We start from the raw sequence: 14,041 nt of genomic DNA, 5'->3' as shown, positions 1-14,041 counted from the left end.
CAACTCACTCCTGTATTGAAGGAAACATCTTTTGCACTCTTTGTATTGTTGATTGGGTACTGTTTTGTAATGTATTTTTTACAGCTTTTCATTAATAAAGTATATTTTAGGAAAAAATGTATTATATGGCAGGAGAATTTATACAGATTCTCATTATCCCACTCGATGTCAACCCAGCATTCAGAGCCGGAGATCCAGAAGCGGGTTTCCATCTCTGCGCCTTCCAACCTCGGCGGGAACTCAGTTCCCGAAGGTGAGTTATTTCATTAAGTTTGAAACTCACTACCTGATTCTGCCAGCAGGGGCTGCTCTGGACTCATTGTCAGATATAATGGTTGTTGGTTTATCTTGTCCGCTGCTCGTCGTCTCTCCGCGAAGTCCTGTAGCCGGCAGTTTATTTTCAAGGTGGCGGCGGTGATGGTTGGTGCTTTGGGCCTCTTGGTGAGGAGGTTTTGCCCGGTCAGATACTCCAGCACTGGGCCATGGAGACGGCCTGCAGCCTTGGAGTGGGACTGCGGCCAGACTGGAGCAATGCGCCGGTCTCGTTACGCAGCGAATCGGCAGCAGCAGCAGCCTGACCCCGGGGGCGAGCAGGAGGAGGCGCAGCGACCGCCGGCAACAGGGCCGAGCAGGCAGCAAGGTGGGAGCTACCGGGACCAAAACCGAGCCTTCAACATCCGCTGTATATACAAGCGGACAGACAGCGACACTGAAATATGATGAAGAAAACATGTTTTAAAATGCAAGCTACTACAGTACTAAACGTCAACTATCAAACACTAAATTATATCCATATAAGGATAAAGCTAAATATGCAAATCAACTTAATTAAAAATTAGAAATCCCATTAATTTCACTTGTATAGTGAATAGGAAATTGAACTTGAGTGTGAAGTGAAGCATTTTCGTAGGAAGAATGAGGAGAGGCAATACAAACTTAGTAACAGTTTTAAAGTAGGTGCAGGCACAGAGACTTGGTGGTTTCCTGTAGTGCACAGATGTTTGAAGTGGCAGGATAAGTTGAGAAGTTGTCTTTCTTTAAAAAAAGCGTATGGGACACTTTATAAACCGAGGTATTGAAAACAACAGCAATAAAGTAATGCAAAACCTTTATAAACCACTGGTTAGGCCTCAGCTGGAGTATTGTGTATTGAGTTTTTGGCTGAGTTGAATGGGCTGCTTTTGTGTTGTATCATTGAGTCATAATGGCATAGAGGGAGGCCATTAGGCCCATAAATCTATGCCAGCTGTCAGTCTGTAGAGCAATCCAATTAGTTCTATTCCCCAGCTTTATTCCCATAGCCTTGGTGCATTGATTTTCCTCAAGTGTCCATCCAGTTTTCTTTTCAAACCATTCATTGTCTCTGCTTCCATCACCCTCTTAAGCAGTGTGTTCCAGGTCATTCCTTGTCTGTTTCCTGTCTGTCAACCAATTCTCAATCCATGCTTGTATATTACCCCAATCCCATGTGCTTCAATTTTGCTCACTAACCTCTTATGTGGGACCTTATCAAAAGCTTTCTGAAAATCCAAATACACCACATCCACTGGTTTCTCCCTTATCTATTCTACTAGTTATATCCTGAAAAAACTCTAGATTTGTTAAGCATGATTTCCCTTTTGTAAACCCATGCTGACTTTGCCGAGTCCCATTTATGCTTTCCAGGTGTTCTGCTATCACATCCTTCATAATAGGCTAGCATTTTCCCCACTACTGATGTAAGGCTCCCTGGTCTGTAGTTCCCTGTTTATTCTCTCCCTCCTTTTTTAAATAGTGGGGTTACATTTGCCACCCTCCAATCTGTAGGAACTGCTCCAGAGTCTATAGAAATTTGGATGATGACCACCAATGCATCTACTATTTCCAGGGCCACTTCCTTTCGCACTCTGGGATAGATTTAGGCCCTGGGGATTTGTCAGCCTTTAACCCCATTAATTTCTCTAGCACTTTTTTTTTGAACTAATACTGATTTCCTTCAGTTCCTCCTTCTCATTAGACCCTAACATTTCTGGGAGGTTATTTGTGTCCTGCTTTGTGAAGACAGAATCGAAGTATGTGTTTAATTGTTCTGTCATTTCTTTGTTCCCCATTATAATTTCCATTTCTGACTGTAAGGGACCTATATTTGTCTTCACTAATCTTTTTCTCTCCACATATTTATAAAAGCTTTTAGTCAGTTTTTATGTTCCCCGCATGTTTACTCACATACTCTATTTCCCCCCACTAATTCACCCTCTTTGACCTCCTTTGTTGAATTCTAAACTGCTCCCAATCCTCAGACTTGCTGCTTTTTCTGGCAATTTTATATGCCTCCTCTTTGGATCTAAAACTATCCCTAATTTCTTTTGTAAGCCATGGTTGAGCCACCTTTCCGGTTTTATTTTTGCGCCAGACAGGAATGAATAACTGTTGTAATTCATGCACATGTTCTTTAAATATTATCCATTGTCTATCCACCGTCGACCCTTTTAGTAAAGTTCCCCAATCTACTATGGCAACTTGGCGCCTTATACCTTCGTAGTTTCCTTTATTTATATTCAGGACCCTAGTTTCGATTCAATTACTTCACACTCCATCTTAATGAAGAATTCTATCATGTTATGGTCGCTCCTCTCCAAGGCACCCCGCATAAGATTGTTAATTAAGCCTTTCTCGTTGCACAATAACCAGTCTAGGATGGCCTGTTCTCTAGTTGGTTCCTCAACATATTGGTCTTAAAAAAGTCACGTACACACTTCAAGAAATCATCCTCCACAGTATTATTGCTAATTTGATTTGACCAATCTATATGTAGATTAAAGTCACCCATGCTTACAGTTGTACCCTTATTGCATGCGGCTCTAATTTCCTGTTTAATGCCATCCCTTACATCTCCGCTACTATTTGGGGGCCTATAGACAACCCCCAACAACTTTTTCTGCCCCTTGGTGTTTCTTAGCTCCACCCATACAGATTCCACATCATGATTTTCCAAGCCAATATCATTCCTCACTCTTGCATTGATTTCCTCCTTTACGAACAGCGCTACCCCTCCTGCTTTCCCTTTTGACTGTCCTTCCTAAATACTGAATACCCCTGGATGTTCAGTTCTCATTCTTGGTCACCTTGCAGCCATGTCTCTAATTGCTGCCAGATGAACCGTTTATATCTATTTGCGTTGTTAATTCATCTACCTTATTGCGAATGCTCTGCGCATTAAGACACAATGCCTTTAGACTTGTCTTTTTAACATTGTTAATCATCCTAGCTTTATTTTGCACTATGGCCCCATTTGTTTCTCGCCCTTGTTTTCTCTGCCTTCCACTTTTGCTTCTTACCTTTTTGTCTTTCATTTCTATCCTTATTTCCCTCTCCACTGTCTCGCTGCTCAGATTCCCATCCCCCTGTCATTCTAGTTTCAACCCTCCCCAACAGCACTAACAAACACTCCCCGAGGAAACTGGTCCCAGTCCTGCCCAGATGCAACCCGTTCAGCTTGTACTGGTCCTGCCTTCCCCATAACTGGTCCCAATGTCCTAGGAATCTGGAACCCTCCCCCCTACACCATTTCTCCAGCCGTGTGTTCATCTGATACATCGTGCTATTTCTGCTCTCGCTAGCACGTGGCACTGGTAGTAATCTGGAGATTACTACCTTTTGAGGTCCTACTTTTTAATTTTCGTCCTAACTCCCTATATTCAGCTTGTAGAACCTCATCCCTTTTTTTTAACCTATGTTGTTGGTACCGATATGTACCACGACAACTAGCTGCTCGCCCTCCCCCCTCAGAATGCCCTGCAGCCGCTCAGAGACATCCTTGACCTTTGCACCAGGGAGGCAACATACCATCCTGGAGTCTCCTTTGCAGCCGCAGAAATGCCTGTCTGTTCCCCTTAAGATTGAATCCCCGATCACTATAGCCCTGCTACTCTTCTTCCTCCTTTCCTGTGCAGCAGAGCCACCCATGGTGCCTTGAACTTGGCTCTTGCTGCTTTCTCCTGAGCCATCTCCCCCAGCAATATCCAAAACGGTATATCTGTTAGAGAGGGGGATGGCCACAGGGGACTCCTGCGTTACCTGCCTTCCTCTACTCTGCCTGGTGGTCACCCATTCCCTTCCTGCCTTTGCAGCATTTGCCTGCGGTGTGACCACCTCACTAAATGTGTTATCCACGACGATCCCAGCATTGTGGATGCTCCAGTGAATCCACCTGCAGCTCCAGCTCCGTAATGCAGGTAGTCAGTAGTTGCAATTGGATACACTTCCTGCACACATGGTCGTCAGGGACACTGGAAGCATCCCTGATTTCCCACATTGCGCAAGAGGAGCATATCACTGGTGTGAGCGCTCCTGCCATAACTTACCTTTAGATTACTTAGTTACTCCCTTTAATTAAAAAATACTAATTACGCTAGGGGCCTTATTCTACTCCAAATACTACCCACTACAATCTAAAGTCCTTAATAAATTACACTAATTAAAAAAAAACACTTTAGTAGTACTAACCTTATCACTTATGTGGTAGGTTTTGAGGTTGTTTTTAAAAAAGAACTTTCCTCTTTTTTTCAAAGCTATTTACTTGAAATAACATCTGTTACGTACCCAACCAATCACCTTGCAGCTTTCCTGTGATGTCACTGTTGACTTTTTCCTTTTTTTCAAAACTCTGGCGCGCCTGGACTCTGCTCCGCTCCCGGAAGGTTCTCCAAGGAGAACAACCCTAGCTTCTCCAACTTAACTTTGTAGCTAAAATTCATCATTCCTGGGACCATTCTAATAAATCTCCTCTGCACCCTCTCATGGACCCTCATATCCTTCCTAAAGAGCAGTGACCAGAACTGGACGCAATACTCTAATTGTGGCCTAACCAGAACTTTATAAAGGCTCAGCGTAACATCCCTGCTTTTGTACCAAATACCTCTATTTATGAAGCCCAAGATACCATATGCTTTGCTAACTACCCTCAATATGTCCTGGCACTTTCAAAGAATGATGCACATGAACTTCCAGGTCCCTTTGTCCCTGTACACTCTTTAGAACTGTGCCATTTGGTCTATATTGCCTCTCCCTATCCCTTCTGCCAAAATGCATCGCCCCACATTTCTCTATTAAATTCCATATACCACTTGTCAGTTCATCTGCTGAAACCCTCATTCTGTGATGCAGCACAGAAGCCACCTCCTTCTGTATCTGCCCCTGGAAAAAACTATCCTCCAATGCACTTACAACTGCACTTTCAAAATCCCAACTATCTAGCCTTTGGCCTTCCGCTCATCACAACATTTCTGCAACTATTTATTTGCTCATCCGTGTCCTCACCTACACCTTTGATGCCCTAGTTCCCAATAAAACTATTACTCTCTCTCACCTCACCTGTCCCTCATCTCTATTCCCTTAAGTCCAAGGGACACAGACTTGAAAGGATATGGTGGAAAAGAATGGCAGCTCAACATTCCCGGTTACAGGGTTTTCAGACGCAATAGGGAGGGGGATAAGAAAGGAGGGGGAGTGGCAATTTTGGTCAAAGAAACTGTTACAGCTGTGAGACGAGATGATGTAGAAACATAGAAAAATAGGAGCAGGAGTAGGCCATTCGGCCCTTCAAGCCTGCTCCGCCATTCCATATGATCATGGCTGATCATCCAAACTCAGTAACCTGTTCCCGCTTTCTCCCCGTATCCCTTAATCCCATTAGCCCTAAGAACGATGTCTAACTCTTTCTTGAATATATTAAATGATTTGGGCTCAATTACTTTCTGTGGTATATAATTCCACAGGTTCTCCACTCTGGGTGAAGAAATCGCTCCTCATCTCAGTTCTAAATGGCTTACCCCTTATCCTCAGACTGTGATCCCTGGTCCTGGAGTCCCCTGCCATCAGGAGTAACCTTCCTGTCCAGTCCTGTTAGAATTTTGTAGGTTTCTATGAGATCCCCTCTCATTCTAAACTCTAGCGATATGTTGGAAGGTTCATCAAATGAGGCCATATGGATTGAGCTAAGGAATAAAATAAGGGGCAATCAGACTGCTGGGACTGAACAATAGACCCCCAAACGTCAGAGGGAGATAGAAGTGCAAGAACAATAGGGCAGTATTAGGGGATTTTAACTACCCCAGTATTAACTGGGATAGTTTTAGTGTGAAAGGAATTGAGGGAGCAGAAATCTTGAGGTGCATTCAGGAGAACTTTTTTGTTCAGCATGCAGCAAGCTTTTTGTGGTATATATTAACGATTTGGACGTAAATGTAGGGGGCATGATCAAGAAGTTTGCAGACAGCACAAAGATTGGTCGTGTGGTGGATAACGAGGAGGATAACTGTAGACTACAGGAAGATATTGATGGTCTGGTCAGATGGGCAGAAAAGTGGCAAATGGAATTCAACCTGGAGAAGTGTGAGGTGATGCATTTGGGGAGGTCAAACAAGGCAAAGGAATACACGGTTAATGGGAAAATACTGAGAAGTGTAGAGGAAGTGAGGGACCTTAGAGTAAATGTCCACAGATCCTTAAAGGTAGTAGGACAGGTCGATAAGATGGTTAAGAACGCATATGGAATCCTTTCCTTTCTTAGCCTAGGTATGGAATATAAGAGCAGGGAGGTTATGCTGGAAGTGTATAAGTCATTGGTTAGACGACAACTTGAGTACTGTGTGCAGTTCTGGTCGCCTCATTACAGAAAGGATGTAATTGCACTCGAGAGGGTACCGAGGAGATTTGCGAGGATGTTGTCAGGACTGGAAAAATGCTGCTATGAGGAAAGATTGGATAGGCTGGGATTGTTCTCCTTGGAACAGAGAAGGCTGAGGGGAGATCTGATTGAAATGTACAAAATTTTGAGGTGCGTGGATAAAGTGGATGTGTAGGGCCCATTTACCTTAGCAGAGAGGTCAGTGACTAGGGGGCATAGATTAAGTGATTTGTAGAAAGATTAAAGGGGAGATGAGAAAAAGTTATTTCATGCAGATGGTGGTGGGGATCTGGAATTCACTGCCTGAAAGGGTAGTTGAGGCAGAAACCCTCAACTCATTCAAAAGAAGTCTGGATGTGCACCTCAAGTGCTGTAATCTGCAAGGCTACAGACCAAATGCTGGAAGGTAGGATTAGGCTTGGTGGCTCGTCTTTTGGCCAGTGTAGACACAATGGGCCAAGTGGCCTCTTTCTGTGCCATAACCTTTCTATGATTCTATGACAAGTGGTTTAGCCATCCACTGCTAAGTCTGGATGGACCATATAAAGCACTGTTAGGTCATGTTCTTGTCTGCTAAAACTGCTCACCATTTCAGGATCATCCTAGAATGGAACGATAACCCTGGCTTTTCTCTTCTGCAAAACGTCATCTTAAACTCCTCTCCACTGTCTCCTCCACCCTCACCTCGACAATAAGTTGGAGAAGCTCATGGACTTCGTTACTCAGCTCAAGACAATCCAATCCGCTGCTTCTGCCACTCTTTTCCCCCCCCCCCCCCCCCCCCACCACCCAATCACCCCCTTCCACTTGCTTTGGACCAAACTTCCCCGAAAGATCTCAACTGCCCTAGCCCTGAACTTGCATCTTTCTCTCGTGTCTCTCCTACCTCCCCTCGTGCCCTCTCAGAACCCACCTTGTCCATGAGATCTGCCTCCTGCTCCCTTGACTCTATTCCTACTAAATTGCTGGCCACCCAACTTTCCCTCTTGGTCCACATGTCAGCTGAATATTGTCCCTTTCTTTTAAATGTGCTGTAATCACCTCTTTCCTCACAAAAACAGCCCTTGACCACGCTGTCCTTGCATTCTACAGCCCCATCTCCAACTTTCCATTTCTCCCAATGCATGCCAATCTTTCCAGGAGCTCAATGTTTGAATCCCTCCAATCAGGTTTTGTCGCCTGACAGGACAAAAATGGTTCTGATCAAAGTCACAGATGAGGTCGTCTGTGACTGTGACAAAGGTAAACTGTTCCTCCTGGTCCTTCTCGACTTGTAGGCAACCTTTGACACACATTGACCACACCATCCTCCTCCAGCACGTCTCCACAGCTGTCCGGTGAGTGGGACTACACTCGCCTGGTTCCATTCTTATCTAATCATAGCCAGAGAATCAATTGCAATGGCTTCTGTTACTGTTCCTGCACTATTACCTCTGGTGTTCCCCCAAGAACCTATCCTTGGCCCCCTCTTATTTCTCATCTACATGCTGCACTTCGACATCATCTGAAAGTGCGGTGTTAGTTTTCACGTGTACGCTGAGGATACCCAGCTCGACCTCACCACTACTTCTCTTGAATCCTCCACTGCTGCTTTATCTGACATCCAGTACTGGGTGAGCAGAAATTTCCTCTAATTAAATATAGGGAAGACTGAAGCCATTGTCTTTGGGCCCTGCTCCATACTCCTTTCCCTATCTGTTGACACCGTCCTGCTCCCAGGCAACTGTTTGAGACTAAACCAGACTGTTCACAACCTTGGTGTCCCTGAGATGAGCTGCCAACAACTTATCTGCACTGTCACGACAACTGCCTATTTCCACCTCCGTAACATCACCTGCCTTCTCCCCTGTCTCAGCTCATCTGCTGAAACCCTCATTCATGCATTTATAGACTTGACTATTCCAACGCACTTATGGCTGGCCTATCACTTCAGCCCTCTGTGCACTTGAAGTGATCCAGAACTCTGCTGCTGATATCCTTTCTCACACCAAGTTCCATTCCCCTCCAGACACACAGCAATGTGGTTGACTCTTAAATGCCCTCTGAAACGGCCTAGCAAGCCACTCAGTTGGATCAAACCGCTACAAAGTCAATAAGCAATGAAACTAGACAGACCATCCGGCGTCGACCTAGGCACCAGAAGTGACAATGGCAAACCCAGCCCTGTCGTCCCTGCAAAGTCCTCCTTACTAACATCTGGGGGCTTGTGCCAAAGTTGGAATATGCTGTCCCACAGACTAGTCAAGCAACAGCCTGACATAATCATACTCGCAGAATCATACCATACAGACAATGTCCCAGACACCACCGTCACTATCCCTGCGTTTGTTCTGTCCCACCGGCAGGACAGACCCAGCAGAGGTGGAGGCACAGTGGTATACAGTCGGGAGGGAGTTGCCCAGGGAGTCCTCAACATTGACTCCAGACCCCATGAAGTCTCATGGCATCAGATTAAACATGGGCGAGGAAACCTCCTGCTGATTACCACCTACTGCCCCCCCTCAGCTGATGAATCAGTACTTCTCCCTGTTGAACACCACTTGGAGGAAGCACTGAGGGTAGCAAGGGCACAGAATATACTCTGGGTGGGGGACTTCAATGTCCGTCACCAAGGGTGGCTTGGTAGCACCACTACTCACTGAGCTGGCTGGATCCTGAAGGACATAGCTGCTAGACTGGGTCTGCGGCAGGTGGTGAGAGAACCAACAAGAGGGAAAAGCATGCTTGACCTCGTCTTCACCAATCTGCCTGCCACAGATGCATCTGTCCATGACAGTATTGGTAGGAGTGACTACCGCACAGTCCTTGTGGAGACCAAGTCCTGTCCACCCTCCATGTTGTGTGGCACGACCACTGTGCTAAATGGGATAGATTTAGCACAGATCTAGCAATGCAAAACTGGGCATTCACGAGGTGCTGTGGGCCATCAGCAGCAGCAGAATTGTATTCAACCACAATCTGTAACCTCATAACTGGGCATATCCCCCACCCTACCATTACCATCAAGCTGGGGGATCAACCCTGGTTCAATGAAGAGTGCAGGAGGGCATGCCAGGAGCAGCACCAGGCATACCTCAAAATGAGGTGTCAACCTGGTGAGACTACAACCCAGGACTACTTGCATGCCAAACAGCGTAAGCAGCATGCGATAGACAGAGCGAAGCGATCCCATAACCAATGGATCTGATCTAAGCTCTGCAGTCCTGCCACATCCAGTCATGGACAATTAAACAACTAACTGGAGGAGGTGCCTCCACAAATATCCCCATCAATGATGGGGGAGCCTAGCACATCAGTGTAAAAGATAAGGCTGAAGCGTTTGCAACAGTTTTCAGCCAGAAGTGCCGAGTGGATGATCCATCTCGGCCTCCCCCTGAAGTCCCCAGCATCACAAGATATCAAGAAACGACTGAAGGCACTGGATACTGCAAAGGCTATGTGTCCTGGCAACATTCCATCAATAGTACTGAAGACGTGCTCCAGAATTGGTTGCGCCCCTAGCCAAGCTGTTCCCGTACAGCTACAACACTGGTATCTACCCTGCAATGTGGAAAATTGCCCAGGTATGTCCTGTACACAAAAAGCAGGACAAATACAACCCGGCCAATTACCGCCCCATCAGTCTACTCTCAATCATCAGTAAAGTGATGGAAGATATTGTCGACAGTGCGATCAAGCGGTATTTACTTAGCCAATAACCTGCTCAGTGATGCTCAGTTTGGGTTCTGCCAGGGCCACTCGGCTCCTGACCTCATGACAGCCTTGGTTCAAATATGGACAAAAGAGCTGAACTCCAGAGGTGAGGTGAGAGTGACTGCCCATGACATCAAGGCAGCATTTGACCGACTATGGCATCAAGGAGCCCTAACATCAAGGAACTGGAGTCAATGGGAATCGGGGGGAAAACTCTTGGCTGATTGGAGTCGTACCTAGCGCAAAGGAAGATAGTTGTGGATGTTGGAGGTCAATCATCTCAGCTCCAGGACATCACTGCAGGAGTTCCTCAGGGTAGTGTGCTCAGCCCAACTATCTTCAGCTGCTTCATCAATGACCTTCCTTCAATCATAAGGTCAGAAGTGGGGATGTTCGCTGATAATTGCACAATGCTCGGCACTATTCGCGACTCTTCATACTGAAGCAGTCCATGTAAAATGCAGCAAGACCTGGACAATATCCAGGCTGGGCTGATAAGTGGCAAGTAACATTCATGCCATGCACATGCCAGGCAATGACCATCTCAGAAATCTAACCATCCCCCCTTGACATTCAATGGCATTACGATCACTGAATCCCCCACTATCAACATCCTGGCGGTCACCATTGAGCAGAAACTGAACTGTTGTAGCCATATAAATACTGTGGCTACAATAGGAGGTCAGAGGCTAGGAATCCTGCGGCGAGTAACTCGCCTCCTGACTCCCCAAAGCCTGTCCACCATCTACAAGGCACAAGTCAGGAGTGTGATGGAATACTCTCCACTTGCCTGGATGAGTGCAGCTCCAACAAACACTCAAGCTCGACACCATCCAGGACAAAGCAGCCTGCTTGATTGGCATGCCATCTACAAACATTCACTGCCTCCACCACCGACGCGCAGTGGGAGCAGTGTGTGCCATCTACAAAATGCACTGCAGCGACTCTCCAAAGCTCCTTTGGCACCTTCCAAACCCGCAACCTCTACCACCTAGAAGGACAAGGGCAGCAGATGTATGGGAACACCACCACCTGCAAGGTCCCATGGCTGATCTGATTGTAACCTCAACTCCACATTACCACCTACCTCCCAATAGTCTTTCACCCCTTGTTTATTAAGAATCTATCTACCTCTGCATTAAAAATATTCAAAGACTCTGCTTCCACCGCCTTTTGAGGAAGAGCGTTCCAAAGACTCATGATCCTCTGTGAGAAAAACTTCCTCCTCATCTCTATCTTAAATGGGCAACCCCTTATTTTTAAACAGTGACCCCTCATTCTAGATTCCCCCACAGGAGGAAACATCCTTTCCAGATCCACTCTGTCAAGGCCCCTCAGGATCTTGTATGTTTTAATCAGGTTGCCTCTTACTCTTCTAAACTCCTGCGGATACAAGCCTAGTCTGTCCAACCTTTCCTCCTAAGACAACCCGCCTATTCCAGTTATTAGTCTGGTAAACGTTCTCTGAACTGCTTCCAATGCATTTATGTCCTTCCTTAAATAAGGAGACCAATACTGTACACAGTACTCCAGATGTGCTCTCACCAATGCCCTGTATAACTGAAGCATAACCTCCCTAATTTTGTATTCAATTCCCCTCGCAATAAATGATAATATTCCATTAGCTTTCCTAATTACTTGTACCTGCATACTAACCTTTTGTGATTCATGCACTTGGACACCCATCTCAGAGCTCTGCAATACCTCACCATTTAGATAATATGCTGTTTTATTCTTCCTGCCAAAATGGACAATTTCACATTTTCCTACATAATACTCCATTTGCTAGATCTTTGCCAACTCACTTAAGCATCACCCCTGTGGTTGCTGACCTATGTTGGCTTCTGGTCAAGCAATGCCTTGATTTTAAAATTCTCATCAACTCCCTCTGGCCTTGACCCTCCCTATCTCTCTAATCTCCTCCAGCTCCACAACCTTCTGAGGTATATATGTTCATCTAATTCTGGCCTCTTGAACATCCCTGATTTTAACTGCTCCACAATTGGTGACCATGCTTTCAGTTGCCTTAGCCCTAAGCTCTGGAATTCCCTCCCTAAACATTTCCGACTCCCTACCTCTCGTTCCTCCTCTAAGATGCTCCTGACAACCTCCCTTTTTGGCCATCTGCCCTGATACTGCCTTAATGTGTCTGTGTCTAATTTTGGAGTATAACACTCCTGTGAAGTGCCCGGGGAATTTTTATTTCGTTAAAGGTGCTATTTAAGTACATGTTGGTGATTGTATCATCATTGAACGTTCAAGTAAATGGTACTATTAAATTCGATTTGAATGTCTGTTTAAAGAAAGTAAATGCTAGTGTTCGTAGAAGAGACTGTGAAGCTGTTGATTTATCTCAAAATATCAGCTGGTTCACTAATGTCTACCAGTGAAGAAAACGTTTTGTCCTTTCTTGGTCTGACCTCGGTGTGACTCCAGTCCCACACGAACTTGGTTGACATTTCACTGCTCTCTGAAGTAGCCGAGCAAGCTGCTCAGTTCTGTCCAGAAGAAGGCCCACCAGCACCACCTCAGAGACAACTGGGGATGGGCAATAAATGCTGGCCTAGCCAGTGATGCCCACATCCTGAGAATTAATTTTTGCTGTTCTGTGTCTGTTGATCTGTACCACAGCAAGTTGGTATCTTTTGGAGAGGGGCGAAAAATTGATTTCTCTAGGCTTTGGGATCCTGATGGCTGGCAACACATACTGAATCTAACTAAAATTGTTGTTTAGATTTGCAGGCTCTGCTCCAGGAGTTTCCACAGCCTAAGGGCCTGCTGGCTCAGGTTATGCAGCGAGCTCTAAAGGTTTCTAATGTGAAGGATCACATTGTCTACAAATCATTTGATGGACGCATTAAAGTAAGGGGTTATGTTGTGTTTATTTTTCAATTAAATTTTGGCAAATTGCATCTGGTTAGTTTGGCCTTGGCACCACTGCTGTGGAGAGAACAAATGGGTAGGCTTCCTGATTCCACAACCCCAACTGTACAACCCTATAACCTGCACCAAAGTTATTAAACTGGTAATCCACAGATGAGCACTAATAATCCAGAGAACTTGAGTTCAAATCCCACCATGGCCAGTTTAAAATTTGAATGCAGTCAAAACAAAATCTGGAAATAAAAACCTGTCAGAATGTTGTAAAAACACAACTGGTTCACTAATGTTCTTTAGTGAAGGGAACCTGCCAACCTTACCTGGTCTGGCCTATATGTGACTGCAGTCCTACACCAATGGGTTGACTTTTAACTGCCTCTGAAATCGCCTAACAAGCTACTCAGTTGTATCTCTAGGGATGGCCAATAAATGCAACTTAAGTATTGCTGAAAATAGAGACATGTTGTCGAAGCTTTTCGTCTTACACTTTTCAGGACAATCCGCAAGCATACCAATGTAAAGGAAAACAACAACTTCATACTGTATGAGAACAGAGTGCTGATTGGTTGGCAAATGTACTCAATAGTAGAGGCGTTGCCATGGAGATTGCACCAGTTTATGGTGACTGACAGTTAACTGCCAAGCTTTGTTTGAAATTTAAACCAGGCAGCTTGACTCTGGTCAAGGCATTGCCTAAGGAATGAACCAGTGAATGGCTGCCACTTATGTTGTTTAGCTGAAAGAGGCTCAATGTTTGTACATGTTCTTTCTGTGTGCAAAGAACAGGGCCCTGTGTATTAA

The 14,041-nt window shown here is 45.3% G+C and overlaps 1 protein-coding gene across 1 annotated transcript in view; it reads left to right on the top strand.

Annotated features, from left to right (window-relative positions):
• The first annotated feature begins 387 nt into the window (after positions 1–387).
• dhx30 (DEAH (Asp-Glu-Ala-His) box helicase 30) overlaps positions 388–14,041 on the top strand; it is a 116,714-nt gene continuing 103,060 nt past the window's right edge. Inside the window, exons 1-2 of the mRNA XM_068031534.1 lie at positions 388–640; positions 13,095–13,222. Coding sequence (XP_067887635.1) covers positions 418–640; positions 13,095–13,222 — 351 coding nt within the window. The 5' untranslated portion in view covers positions 388–417. The remainder of the gene's footprint in view (positions 641–13,094; positions 13,223–14,041) is intronic.

The sequence above is a fragment of the Heterodontus francisci genome, chromosome 5, assembly GCF_036365525.1.
Source record: "Heterodontus francisci isolate sHetFra1 chromosome 5, sHetFra1.hap1, whole genome shotgun sequence".
Taxonomy (NCBI): domain Eukaryota; kingdom Metazoa; phylum Chordata; class Chondrichthyes; order Heterodontiformes; family Heterodontidae; genus Heterodontus; species Heterodontus francisci.
Note: the sequence above shows the minus strand (reverse complement) of the source record. Positions and strands in the feature narration are given on the sequence as shown.